At 40.6% G+C, this 14,745-nt stretch overlaps 1 protein-coding gene across 3 annotated transcripts; it reads left to right on the forward strand.

Moving 5' to 3' along the window:
- The first annotated feature begins 1,637 nt into the window (after positions 1-1,637).
- cabp1a (calcium binding protein 1a) lies at positions 1,638-13,082 on the forward strand. Of its 3 annotated transcripts, XM_059338202.1 has the most exons (8): positions 6,546-6,715; positions 7,647-7,832; positions 10,366-10,396; positions 11,166-11,309; positions 11,398-11,507; positions 11,626-11,700; positions 11,797-11,869; positions 12,236-13,082. In XM_059338202.1, exons 1-8 carry the CDS (start codon positions 6,575-6,577, stop codon positions 12,259-12,261), a joined length of 786 nt encoding a protein of 261 aa, XP_059194185.1. In that variant the 5' UTR covers positions 6,546-6,574; the 3' UTR covers positions 12,262-13,082. The 3 variants fall into 3 exon arrangements, with proteins under 3 accessions (XP_059194183.1, XP_059194185.1, XP_059194184.1); XM_059338200.1 differs by lacking the exons at positions 6,546-6,715; positions 7,647-7,832 and adding an exon at positions 1,638-2,578; XM_059338201.1 differs by lacking the exon at positions 7,647-7,832 and having other exon boundaries at positions 6,580-6,715.
- The last annotated feature ends 1,663 nt before the right edge of the window (positions 13,083-14,745 follow it).

Consider the following 14,745-nt stretch of genomic DNA (forward strand, 5'->3'; position numbering starts at 1 on the left):
TATACATGTGTATGTACAAGGATTATGCACGGACATCACTAACTCATAGAATTTAGAGAAATTAAATAATAATGTTCAGTGTAGAGATGTAATTACAAGTCCAGTGGGAGTAGCTGTAATGGAGACCAGGGACCTATAGGTAGCTGGCTCGGGCCTACAGTAAGTCCCCCTAAACAAGGTGAAGAGTAATTCAATTTGACTTCAATTTATTTCAAATTTGAGTCTGACCAATTTGGGATTTTGACAGTGATACCGATTATAGAAGGGACCATTTCTATGTGGATTGTGGCCTGATATGACAATGCAAAGGTAGTCAGGAGGTGACTTTCTTACATAAATAGCCGTATTAAAGAATATTAACATTAACATAACATGATAATACATTTTTTTCATGCAATGTAAACCTATTCTTAAAATGAAGACAGAAAACAAATAATTCACATAATTAACAAATGGCGTAATAAACACAATAGCAACAGCATGAACACCTGTGAGATGCCTTGAAGTAAACAATTAAAAAACTAATGACAAAGCTTGTAATTATGAGAGTTATGATATGTTATTATAAATTACAGAAGTGATTAATAATGTGCATCACTAAAGCACAAACATAAACTGAACTGGAATAGGGCCCTTTAGGTGGTTTCTGTATGTTTATCCAATCTTTAGGGCCTGTCTTATAGTGGGGCCCTGTGTCAAAATCTAAATCTAAAAATACATATATTTCTGTTGATATTATGCTAACATGGTGCATATCCTTTAAGGGAATTTATTATGAAAAACTATTTTTTCAGTGCTTGTGCTGATAAGTTTTGGTACCTGGAGTGCCTACCAACCCACACACTGTAAAATCACAACCCAGTCTGTTTTTTGTGGGTTGCCTGCAGAAAACATGTGATTCAACAAGCCATTCAGGTTTGGCCCCCCATCTGAATGTCTCCACCCATGGCTTGAGAACTACCCTTACAAAGGTGCCATATTTTTCTTGCAAGCCAATCAGAGCAGATTGGGCTTTTTTATGAGGGGGGGCTTTTTTTAATATATAATTAAAGCATGTTAACATGTTTTAGTAGAAACCCAAAATCCGACAGTGAAAATTTGCATAATAGGTCAACGATAAATGATCGGTCAAATGATCCAATCGGGTACAAGTAATTTCAGTAAAGATTACTGGTTAGTTTGGGTGGGGGGGCAATGGGGGCCCATGGCTCAATTTTGCCCCGAGGCCCCATAGCAGGTTAATATGGCCCTGAACAGAAAAAACATGTTAGAAATACAGTTAAAAGCACAATATTACACAACACAACACCACTTACTATAACAAACAATAAAATGGAGCTTTGCAGCCACTTTAAAAAAGTAAGCATGGGCTTCACATAGACATGGGACCGTAGCTATTACTATCTTATTTTATTATGGATGCTGTGTCTATGCCCAGAATGAATCTGATCAAGCCTCATATCTCAGGTCAGTTCCTCATGAGACTGTTTTCATGTGTGTGGATTGTGTAATGTTTATCTATTTGTTGTGGAAAAGTTTGCCGACCACTGGTACATCTTACTACCGTCCCCACCCACGTCATTGCCACGATGCCATCCACATCAATGAAAAGGTGACGCGCTCTGCAGCGACGTGTGTGCCCCTGTGTTGAGCTGTCTGCGCGCGCTCCGACCGCGCTGCCGCACAGCAATCAGGTGGTGAAATGTAGCCGAACTTAAGGCGGGCTGCCTCTGCTATGCTAGTATGGGTCGACAATGGATAGAAAACGGAGTATGGTGTCGATGATCAACCAGCCGAGACAGACCAGACCAGATCCGCAGCAATGAGCTCCTCCTTTCCAAAATCTGAATCCACGACCTCCTTACTGAAATCATCCTCTGCGGCGAGGAGACCGACACACCTCCCTGAACACACAGCGGAGAGCCGGAGAAGTCAGCATCACCATCAGCATCAGCACCAGCATCACCACCGTCCCGCCGCACTCCACAGCGGCAGCAGCAAAGCCGAGGAGTCTTTCTGGTCGGCCGAGTGCGACATCAGCGCCCGGAGACCCCTGTGCCATCCCTCCCTGATCGGCAGCCAGGACAGTAGTAGTAATCATGCAGCCACTCGGGGCAAGTGTAAGTCACATGCCCCCCACAGCCAAGTTCCAGACCCGCCGGAACCAAACGGCGAGGCGGGCCGAGGTGTGAGGGAGCGCTGCAGGTCATCCAAACCCACACACCGGCACCACCACCGCAGGAAGCACAACCGGGAGGACCGTCCACCACCGTCGGCAGCGGCAGGACCACCTGAACCTGAGCATCCCCCCCGTCGCTGCCACACACACACCCGCCCGGTCCCCAGGGTGCCCTCTCTGTCGGACAGCAACGACGACAGAGCTCCCCTGTGTGAGCCGAGGGACCATAAAGGGGTCAGTTTGACTAATAGCGGCGGTCAGGTCAGCAGCCCTTCCCCGTCCTCCTGCTCCCTGGTGCCGCTGTCCAGCAGGTCCTCTCGCCGCTCCCGGAGGTCCAGTGCTGCTTCTTCTGCATCCGATATCAACTTACGCACTATCCTCAATTCACTGTTTGGGCAGGTAAGGCCCTAAAATAAAGGGGATCTGTCAATTGCTTCTGTTTTTTATCACCTCCATAATTAGGATACATTCATTTTAGTGTGAGTGCAGGGATGCTCCTGGAAATTGTGGGGCCAAGGAAAGCTGTGACAGTGACACCCCAAACATATGCAAAACTTACCTGATTTATAAAAAGCCTGCATGGATATTTTGAGTGGAGGACACCACATTAATGCATCCACTGTCACCTCCATCCAAAAATAAAATGCATTAAATTTACTTGCAGAAAATTGTACTTTGTCAATAGTATTTCTACAAAAGCACATACAAATATGAACGTTAAGTGTGGCAGACGTCCTGTTTACAACCAATACACACCAATGTGCTCTGTGATGCAGTCTGCAAAAACTGTCATTACAGGACCGACTGGATGGGCAAAGCTTCTTCTATCCATTTCTTATGTAATTTGTAAATACAGCACCACCTCCTACAGAGCCTCTCAATCAGGCAGGCCTTTCTTATTGAAGTGGATGAGCCGGGGTAGATGAAATGTACTAGTATGGAGAGGTGGGAATCACTGATGTGCTAATGTGCGCCTGGTCAAAGATATATATTCATGTTCCTGCGTCATTTAAATAGGAACACTGCAGCGATTGTTTGGTTGTGTTTGGAGGAAATCACTTTGATGTTCCTGTAGGTGATGGAGGCTCTATTTTGAGCTATAAATCTATTCACGCAGAAGAAAAGAGTTCTGCTTGGGTTTTTATCAGCGGTGTGATTTTTCATAATTTTGGCTCAAGTCTGCTCAAGAAACCTGTTTGACGTTGCAAATCCCCACAAAGCTATGTTGTTTATCAAGGGCATGTTTGTCCCCTCTTCCTCAGAAGTCAGCGTTTGGTTCTCGCCATGTACGGTGCTTTGACTTTAATCTGATCATGAATCAGGATGTGATTTGAATTAGGAAGCTCTCAGCCGTAAAATAGACTCAGCAAAGGAACATAGAGATCATCTATTGTGGCTTCAGGAGAAAAATCTTCTTGTACTTATAGTATGAAAGCCTATTCTGCAAATAACCTGTGAGTCAGTCTGCGAGCAGCTCAGTGAAAACATTAGCGTGACCTCAAAAAGGTCTTTGATGAGACAGCTAGATGGAGAGGAGTTCAATAATGGACAGAAATGTAGCACATGGTTTGAGAGATACACATGCTATCTTTGGCATTTTGTCTGAACATTGCAGTCAAAGTAAAGTGCATTTTTTAGTGTTTTAACAAGCCAGAGTGAAAATACATGTGAACAGATGGTGATCAGGGATGAGAATTGTTTGAAACCTCTCATAAAGGGACACATATTCTCTATTCATATTCTAATGTAGCTGTGTTCTTATTTGCTGCTGATATATACACACGTAGATGTAAATTTCCCTGTAACAGATGTCTTCAGTACCATGTGGCTGCTGTAGGTCACAGTGACCTTGTCTCCGCCTGCACAGGGCAGAAGATGATGTGTGGGGGTGTAAGGCAGGAAAAACAAAGCCACATGCATAAAATATAAAGTGCAATATATGAATTCAAATGTAATCTCTCGGCGGCAAACTGACAAATTAGTCTAGCACTTGAGAGTGAGAGTCCAGGTGAGGGGACTGGAAATAGGTCATTACGGAGTGTTCTTGTAAACTTGCCTGGTACAGATTTTTACCGCTTAGAAAGAGCAAACACCCCACAATGTGTGTGTGACCCTGAAGCAAAGGTCACTTGCTTGCAATACTGTATTCTCCTGCAGGATAGCTGACACTTACGGAAGCCCTGAGTGGCAGGAGAGAGAAAAATGTGATTTTCTGATCAACCAAAAAATATTCTGTTCTGTGTTTATAGCCTAAGAAGATGTGCAAAAAAAGGTTTTGCCAGGATAATCTTTCTAAGTTAAACCAGGTATTGTTGTAATAATGCTTACACTACACTGTGCTCTAAATAGGACTAAAAGCATTCATGTCCAGGTAAGTTTTAAAACATAAGCACACACAAGTTTCAACTTTCTTGGCAAAAGAAATGTTTTTCACCTGGACATTTTTTTCCCCACCTGTATCACAAGCCCCTTTCATAGTGCCGTCCCACAAATGTCCCGCTATATTGCCAGAAAAAGATCTTAGGGCGTTTATAGTGATCCCGCGAAGGCCTGCTATTTGTGCCCTTTCATAGTACAGTCCGGCATCGCGGAACGAGGTGGTAGGGTAGTGGGAGGAGACGATAGTCATAGCAGCAGCACAGTGCTAATAGGCTACACAGTTAGCTCTGTAGCAGTACAGTATGTATGTGCTGCAGCAGTATGTGTTCAGTTAGCAACCTCCGTTTGGTTACAACAAGCAGCGGACATTCTGTGCACAATGAGCGAAGCCGGTTTGTTTACGATCAGCGGCAGACACCACATGTGCAGTTAGCTTGCTGGTTTGTTTACACTAAGCAGCAGCACCGTGCCAAGTTAGTGATGGCAGCCACAGTGAGCAGTGATTTGATGACTGTCGGACCAAGTGGGTATGTATTAGCGACATCAAATATCCCGCTTCTCCCCGATGGCCCGTTCATAGTGGTCCCACTTCCAACAGTTACACCAATTTTCCGCCTATGCTACTACCTCTGGAGGCGAAAAATTGGTGGGATCCCGGCATCACGCTTCAGGTGCGTTCATAGTAGAGGCGAGACGTTATAGAGCCGTAAGTGTCCCGGCATGAAACGGCACTATGAAAGGGGCTACAGAGACTCCCCCATGAAATGAGACCATAAATACGTTTGCAATTAGCAAGCCCTCTAGTGGCTTTAGTAATTGGAAAGGCTGAAGTTTCAGGGCTGTAAAAGCAAATGCGGAAGCAAAGGTATGGAAAAGAAAGACAAAGTCAACATAGGGTGGGTTGGTCAAACACAGGACTTTGATACAGGAGACCAAGTTTGTGTCCCCCGTGAAATCAAAAGTCAGCGTTGCAGTTATGTAACTTAACTTCTCTGCGTAGCTACAACACATTTACGTCATGCCTTACATACTTAACTTCCCTTTGTAATGTGCAATTTTTAAAACCTTTTTAACTATATTTGGCTAACCCTAACCAGGTACCTTTTCCCTAACCCTAAGCAAGTAGTTTATTTGCCTTCACCTAACCACACTGTTAAAAACAACATGTTTTAAACAGTTATCATTTCATATACAAGATCACCAATAAAGTTGGAATAATTCTGTTTTCAGACACAGTCCTCTGTTAATTGTGGTTTCATTTTCATTGTGATTTGTTTGGAAGAGATTGTTTTGAGAAGATATACACTCAAGAATAAATAACATTGTCACAATCATTTCATGGAAAGAGGTCAAAATTAATTTTACTCCAACCGACCGTGTGAGGACATCCCTGCCACCGGTAGGGCGTTCAGTTTGAAAACCATCCTGTGGGTCTTATTTGAGTGTAGAAACAAACAGTCTTTTTTAAAGGAACTTAGAAAGATTACCCTGGTAAAATCTTCTTTTGCACCTGTTCTTAGGTCACACACACAGGAGAGAAAACAGTTTAGATCAGATATAGAAAATGGATGACCAGTACTTTTTTTCTCCCTTGCCTCTTAGGTCACAGCACATACGCCTTATCTAATTCATCTTGTCCTGTTGCCTGTGAATCCATGCTGAATTGTCAGTGTTATTATCAGAATAACTATATTTTGTATTATAATAATAATAGATATAATATAATACCAATGGTCAGTGTGTCACGTAAAATATCCCAAATATAATGGGTCCCCTTCTTTTCCTTTAATAAGCATCATTTTGTTTCCCTCTTTGGCCCACTTTCCTTTCTCATTCAGTTTCTCACCCTCACCACTCTTAATTCTCCCCCCTCTCTCTGTCTCTCTCTCTGTCTCTCTCTCTGTCTTTCTGTGTGGTTGGCTGCTCTTATTGCTACATCTACTTCTGGACAGTGCAGTACTGTACAGTGCAGTTCACTCTTTTTTCAACCATCTGTGAGTTAACATCCGAGTCTTCATGGGTCTTGCTGTAACCAGAGTGTGCTCTCCTCTTAAAATCCAAACTGCAAACTTAACAAAGAAAAGGTCCTCATGGTCCTTTTTAGTACCTTTTTTGTCTTTTGGCATGGGAAACTGCGTAGACTGGCCGATGAGAACGGTAAGATTGTTTTCAGTGCAAAGCACTTTTACACCTTGTCTTTCTTAATTTCTTTGATGGATTTTGTGGTGCATTTATAAATGAAACTGGACAGTGGTGGAGTTTGTTGCATTCATTTTATCTGCTCAAACTCACATGTGGATGTTTTTGAAGTCAGTTATATTGCAAAAAATCATAGAACATTTAGAAATATATTATTTATGTCTTTCTTGATATCTTTGCCCATTGCTTTTGTCCAACATTTGCAAAAACATGATTATTCTAAGAGTTTAGAGTTCTGCGATCCACATTATTTAATGTTGGAGGTGGAAGTGACTATGAATTGAAACTACTTAGAAACTGCACTAACTGATGTTGGCTCTCAAATGTATTTTGTAAAACATTTTAGAGTAATGGATTCAGATGGCAGACCTTTGGTGTGTATTAGTGACTTTCCTAAAAAAAAAAGAGAAGAAAATGTGTCCTCATGTCCGCAGAGCATGATGTCTTTTGTGATTACAATTATTTTGTGGAGCTGTTGCTCGTCTTTTCTCTGCCTCTGAGTATGTTTACTGTTTCTGTGACAGTGTATAGGTGTGAGGTGCCAGTCCCTACAATGTGGCGCGTAAACTGTTATGAATGATGAGTGGAAAGTTGGCAACATGCTGTTTTATTGATGCATTTTGCCTTTCTGCAATGTTTTCATATTTCTGCATTGTTTCTCTCTCATACATACACACAGACACAGACACACACACACACACACACACACACACACATATACTTTGACAGAGAAGTGCAGGTTTTAGGTTTAATCTACTGCCCCAATTCTAGAATATCGAGTCTATTTTACATTGCGTGTTACAAATCGTCTTTTAACTTGTATATTTATTGCATTGTGCTTGGAAGCTACTACAAATCTCTAACACTGTCTCTGCACCCCTCTGGAAAGATGCTCCAGGATGCTGAGAGGAGATTCAGAGGGGTGGTGTCCTGTGAGGAGATGGGCCAGGCAGGGTATCTTGGGCCTTATCAGGAGTCCATTGTTTCCATGACACAAAACTGCGTTCTTGTGAGCAACATACGGTTGCAAACCTGTGTCTTCCTGAGTAAAGGCGTGGCCGCATGCATGCAGGCTGTACGTAAGTCTGGACAAACATACTTTTCACCTGTATCTGTCTGTTTTAATCAGTATTATAACTAACTTAAAGGATTTCCATCATTACCAAATGAGCTGCCACACTCACTGCTAAGCTGCCCTTTTTAATTATTTTCTATCATAATATCTTTTATTCCCACTCCACTGGGAACACACAGGTTTGGAAAACTGCGCCTGAAAGCTCACAAATGACTACAGGGGTGTTAAGGAGCCTGTGCATGAATGCAATGTCTTATTTCAACCTGGTCTCACAGAAATCCGTGAAATAGCCACGGATTTCGCTTAACTCAAAATCTGTGGAATAGCCACGGAATCGCTCAAATTTCCGTGAAACTGACACGGATTTCGCTACAATGCAAGTTAAAGACAGTCATATCCCGTGGCTATTGGTTTGTTCCAAGTCACGTGACTTTCAAGGTTCCGGCGGTCAGAACAAAAAACATGGTTCTCACAGTTCTCTCATTTTTAGTGAAAAAATTTATATTTTGACTTTGTTTCTGCATAAAAATGGATTTTGATCACATTTCTAGCGAGAAATATATGTTTTATTTTCTAAATATTCACTCAGTGAATGTTCATAATCACTTTGTGGTGAAGATCTCACCAGAAAAATATGACTGTCATTAACTTGCATTGTAGCGAAATCCGTGTCAGTTTCACGGAAATTTGAGCGATTCCGTGGCTATTCCACGGATTTTGAGTTAAGCGAAATCCGTGGCTATTTCACGGATTTCTGTGAGACCATGTTGCTTATTTACTTCCTTGACAAGAGGTAAATAATAAGATTGATTCCACTCTTAAGGAGGACTGGTAAATATGTAGCTGGAGCCAGCAGCCGCTTAGCTTAACACCAAAGCCAGAAACCATCCATAGCATAGCATAGACTGTATATAAGAAGTGGACATAGTCACCCATTTGTTTGTGGACTACTGTTTTGGAGCTTTGAGTTTGCTCTTTGGCCGTCACCATTTTAGTTTATTTTAGCCAGATGTGTCCATATTTAAATGAAATGGAACTGGGGAGGAGGATACTAACGCGAGCTACTGTAGCTTAGTTAGCAAGGTGCATCTTTAATTCACCTTGATTGGTATATTAATTGGCATGCTAGAAAAAAAAACAGGGGCTGAAAAGATGGATGTAGCCACCGTGACATCACCCACGGGTTTGTGGACTCTGAAGCCTCGAGATAGGCATTATTAATGCAGTCGCAATATTAGTTTTTTGCAACCAGCGTATGTTCAAAATGGAAAGATGTTATTTTATCAACTACTGCTAATGCTAGCTGGCTAGCTTGGTTACCAAGGAACATTCATTATTCAAAATGAGTGTCTTTAAGTCCAACCAAATGCCGAACAAGACATTTTAGGTCACCAAAATGTAAATTGACTTTGATGAAGTGAAAACATTGTGAAAGGGTCAAAGTTCTAAGACAAAAACACAATGTGCCATGTTACCCACTTGCCATCCTAAGGCATTCCTTGCTTTATTGTCTCTTTTCCTAAATACATTTTTATATTGAAGAAGACTTGAAATTAGCAATTGGAACCATAAAATGTTAAGTTTGTTGATAAATCATGTGAGAATTTGGGCCATTTTCTCACAGACTGTTCTCAAAGATAAAATTAAGAGATTTTGTTATTTTCAGACGGAGGTAGAATTGTTGTTTCCCCATGTCTCCACTCAAATATTTTTATTAAAGTTTTACTTTAATAAAAACTTCCTGTTAGTTGTCTACAACCACATCTGCACAGCTCATGTATCTTCTTGTGGTTACTAATCAATCAATCTACAGCGATGGCAAAAAAAAGTGGCCATACATTTTGTCTCAATGAAAATAGATGTTTTTTTCACAGTTGCATGTGTAAATTGATGAGGTCTGGGACATGTCAGTGTAAAAGATGATGCCAGATGAACTGACAGTGATGGACTGATCGGCTGACAGATTGAAGCGCTGATGGATCACACATGTTGGATCGGCTGGTTAAGCGTCCTCAGGCTCAAGTGCCTCCTGTGTTTTCTATGTCAGTGGTTCCGGTCGGACAGATCTTCGGGCCTGACGTCAACACTCTGTTGTGTTTAGACTTCTCACTGCTCCTGCTGTTAACCCCTAAGGGCTCTGGGATATGTCTGCCTCTCTCTCTGCCCTTTAAAGGTTGCGTTCATTGTAAGCAAGCGCTGGAAAAAAATAGAAACGGTCGCATTCTTCTGTGAACTCGGTGGGTTATGGTTTCCAGTCATGCTTCATAGGGATCGGCCTATTTATACTTGGAGGTTTTGTCATCAAGATGTAAGATAGTTTCAGTGTACTGTTAACATATTTAACCGTAAAGGCTGAGGATTGTTATGGAAAAGATCACTGATTTAGGTTTGGGTGTCACTCGAGTCACAGCGTTGTCAGTGGTACGTTTGGAAGTAGCTCATATACAGACGAGGTTTGTTTGTTATGATGTGTGATCATGTTGGCTGCTTTTGGTTTTGTACTGACCAATGATTAAATGTCATTTCTTAACAGGACAGGGAGCTGCGGCCAGAGGAAATGGATGGTGAGTTCTTTCTTTCTTTGATATTCTCTCTGTTCACTGACATAAATAACTTTCTACTGGAACATGTTTACACATTTTAATGTTCAAACAAGGTATTGTTTCTGTCACATTGTCTGTCTTTTTAAGCCCACCAATTGTGTTTTTATTGGTCAGTGTTTTTGCTGTCTCTGTGCTGTCATTGCAGCCGGGGAATGATTGTAATGTACATAAACAACATGTGTGAACATTCAGTAATAATGATACATTTGTGAAACAGTCGCACAGACGCAGTTTGAAACCTCTCACAGTGGACATTGTGAAACAGAGCTACCTGGTTAGGTTTTAAAGAAGATGTTGTAATATTGTTTCGTCAAGTGGTGTTACATGATGTAACGATGTCACCTAACCATGCAACAAAACCAACAGTTAAGTTAAAATAACCCAACATTGACTTTTTGTTGCATGGGGTAAACAAACTGCGTACTCCTGAGTGAAAGTCCTGTGAGCCATCCAACATCATCCCTCCACAGACTTTGTCATCCTTTTACTCAGTCACCTCACTTCATCTTTCCTCCTGCTAATATTACAATGGCCACAGGAGGTCACCGCCACACAAAAAATGTATATATGGATCGTAATAAGCTACTTGCATAGACGATCTGGACGGAATTTTTTGGGGTGAAGGTGGTCTGTTCTACCTATATAAATGCAACATCACAACCTTTCAGAAGTCCTAGTTAGCACAATATAACATTAATTTGCTAATAATATTTCTGTTGTTGCTCAACAGAGTTGCGGGATGCTTTCAAAGAGTTTGACAAGGACAAGGACGGGTTCATTAGCTGCAAAGACCTTGGAAACTGTATGAGAACAATGGGATACATGCCCACTGAAATGGAGCTGATTGAACTGAGTCAACAGATAAACATGAACTGTAAGGACTTAACTTGTGTGTTTATATGTCATGCATTTAGCTGTAACTTGTATTGTGGTTTGAAACTCCCAAATCTCTTTTTTTGAAGTGGGAGGTCATGTTGATTTTGAGGATTTTGTAGAGTTGATGGGTCCAAAACTCCTCGCTGAAACTGCAGACATGATTGGAATAAAAGAATTAAAGGATGCTTTTAGAGAGGTAAGTCTTTGGATTCAAATTGAGATAACTACTTCCTGTACCTCTGGCTGTGTTTCGAGTTTTTTTTACTATTTACTTTTACATTTTGAATGTTGAATTTGCTGTTTTTTCTTCTCAGTTTGACACTAATGGAGATGGTGCAATAAGCACATCTGAGCTTCGAGATGCAATGCGGAAGTTGTTGGGCCAACAGGTAAGACAGGGTCAGAGAGAGAGAACAGAGAGTCTCTGAACCATTCTTAAATGAGTGTGGTGCTTCACTAACTGCTGCCAACCTTTGTTTTTCCAGGTAGGTCTAAAGGAAGTAGAAGATATTCTGAGGGACGTTGACCTTAATGGTGACGGGCTTGTTGACTTTGAAGGTAAATAACCTTTCACAAGCCACTCATTTAAAGGAGCAGTGTGTAGGATTTAGTGTCATCTAGCGGTGAAGTTGCAGATTGTAGCCAACTGAAAGGCCCTTCATTTACCCTTCCCTTTCTAAGCATGTCAGAGAACCTAAGGTGGCTGTCAGGTAACTTAAAAATGCAAAAGGGCCTCTCTATAGAGCCAGTGTTTGGTTTGCCTGTTCTGGGCTACTCTGGTAGTTATGCACTATTGATAACATAATTATGTATTACAATTCAAGCATTAGATCCCCCTAAACCCTACAGACTGGTCTCTTTATGTATGCTGTGGAGTTTATTGCAACTGTTGCATTTTGTCATTCTCCTCCTCTCCCTTCACAGAGTTTGTACGAATGATGTCTCGCTAAGATCATAAAATGATCGGTCCTGAATGTGAAGCTGTGTCCTTCTTCTTACTTGACCAAGTACACCAGAGGACATGCTAAGATCCCTGAGCCATCCCAATCTGAATGACACTGGAATTAAAAAGCCTTGAATGTTACGGAGAGAGGAGTCACCTCACACTTTCAAACAATAAGTGTTCTTCCTGAAACAGTCTCCAGTTCAACTGAGGCAGAATTTGCTGTAGCCTAGCTGATGATTGTCCAACTTGTGTTTTTTGCACTTTACTTCTCACTAAATAACTTCCTGTGTGGATAGATTGCCGGTGTCTTGTCTCATCATCTATGTGATAAAAGAAAAAAAAGTCTTGCATAATTTCGCCTTCGATGTACAACAAAGTCAGGATGTGAGAGTGAATGCTGGTAGGAAAGATATAAAAGATCTGTGCACTGTTGAACATTTCAGTACGTTTTCACACAGTATGTGTTATATTAGAAATTGTAAGTGGAATGTCCTTTGTGTGACATTGGTGCTCCAACCAGGAACCCATGTGGCAATATAACACCTGTATTGTAACTGTGTGACCATCTGTGATCATTCACTGTGCCAGTCGAGTCCTATAAAAACATCACTGTCTGACAACTGAAGAAGCAAATCTCTGATATTAATGAGAAACAAAACTGTGAAATACATTTTATACATGTTATTCTCTACAGTCTAAGATCAGATCAGTTGAAAAGCTATTTACAAAGATGCACAACTCTTGTTTGCAGCATGTCTTTCAGTGTGCATAGGTTTAAATTCCTAAAATCTAGCTTTGGGAACAAGTAATGTCTGTTTTCAAAAATCCTTATTGCCATACCTGTGATCATACAGTAGGAATGACATGTGTGAACTGTATTTACAGTGGGTGTGATCATGTTGTACCTGTACTGTTTGTCAAATGTCAATATGATTGTAGTTGTGGTCATTCCACACATCTGTGTCGTCAAAGCAATTTTTATGCATGCCAAAGAGAGAAATTTATTAAATTCAGTATGCACCTTTGCATTTTTTGTCTAACAAAAGTCAACAAAACATTTCGCCAAGTTAACTGTAAAAAAAAATAAAAGGTGTTTACATATCAGCCCCTTTTTCTGCGGTGATGTTTCCAAAGAAGACAAGATAGGTGCAATGTAGTACAACAGTGATTCCTAAAAAGTTGGGACGCTGTGAAAAATGTAATAAAAGCAAAACAAAATGATTTGCAAATCCTTTGCAACTTACACTTGAATGAATACAGCACACAGAGAAGATATTCTTTGTTGAAACTTTCGGAAGAGAGTGGTGTCCAGTTTGTTATTTAGACATGAAGTGATATACAGCCTACTCAAAAACATGTTAACAGATTGTTTTGATATGGACCACAGACAGGGTGTATACAGGTATGTATTTAGTCTATAGAATGGATCCTAAATGTCATGCTTTACATCTTAATATTTTACTATTTGTCCATAAGGCCTATGTCAAAATGTCACCGTCAGTATATTAGTAGCACTGTGTGCTGTCACTGCATGTCTTGAGGACAAACCTCCTTATAATATCTATTATTCATACATGTCTCTGGGAAGACTGCTGGCTGGATAAGCTTTACCTGCAGAAACACTGCAGAACCTTCACTGTGCAAGTCATCACATGTAAATAACTGTAAATACCTACTGTGTCCTTGTGTGACATGGACTTATTTTGCTTTTATTTTTTATACTACAAACATATTAATTCATTACACATATCACTAAGCACAGATCCCCTGCTTTATTTTGGAAACAGTGACAGACAGTATTAACACGCATTTATTCTGCAAGCAACTGCAGTGATTTTATTTCATTACTTCTACATCATCATTTTAGTTATTGAAAACCTTGAAAAACACATTGATGGGAAAAACTCATTTTAAATAGTCTATTCTATCCAAATCTATTCCATTATTGTGCTTCAGTTAAAACTATTTGGCAACACATGAATACCTGAGTAAAGAAAGGGTAAATGAGTTAAAATGACTACTTTTAGACAATACTAAAATGCTCAGTGAAAGAAGTAGTTTTCAAATAGAAAGAATAGATTGTTTCAGGCACAGCAACACCCACGATAAAACTGCACTGTTACAGTACATGCTGCCTGTGGGCCACATGTCTTCTAGAGAAACATTGGTGCAAGCTGTGGGCAACAAATTTTGGTGCATATGCTCATGCAAAGTACTTTGTGGCTTCATTATGACTTTGAAGGTGTTTGCTGTAAATGTATTGCAAATATTGATAAAACATTTTTACAGTACCAGCTGGAGCAAACAGTGTAACTATATTGGGGCCATGTGCATACTTCCTTTTAAGGATATGAGGTATTCAAACGTATGTTTGCCAAAACTGTGTTAGGTAGGTCTAAAAAACAAAAAAACTAATGAAACACCTGTCATCCATAGAGGGACTGCTGTTGCCATAGCAACTATCTTCATTCATTCCTTTCTGGTCAAC

Source organism: Centropristis striata, chromosome 7 (assembly GCF_030273125.1).
Source record: "Centropristis striata isolate RG_2023a ecotype Rhode Island chromosome 7, C.striata_1.0, whole genome shotgun sequence".
Taxonomy (NCBI): Eukaryota; Metazoa; Chordata; class Actinopteri; order Perciformes; family Serranidae; genus Centropristis; species Centropristis striata.

Coding starts and splice junctions, on each gene's coding strand:
- cabp1a (XM_059338200.1), top strand. CDS start 1,823: ATGAGCTCCTCCTTTCCAAAATCTGAATCCACGACCTCCTTACTGAAA. Junction 11,310..11,397: donor TCAACAGATAAACATGAACT/GTAAGGACTTAA, acceptor CTTTTTTTGAAG/TGGGAGGTCATGTTGATTTT. Junction 11,701..11,796: donor GGAAGTTGTTGGGCCAACAG/GTAAGACAGGGT, acceptor TTGTTTTTCCAG/GTAGGTCTAAAGGAAGTAGA.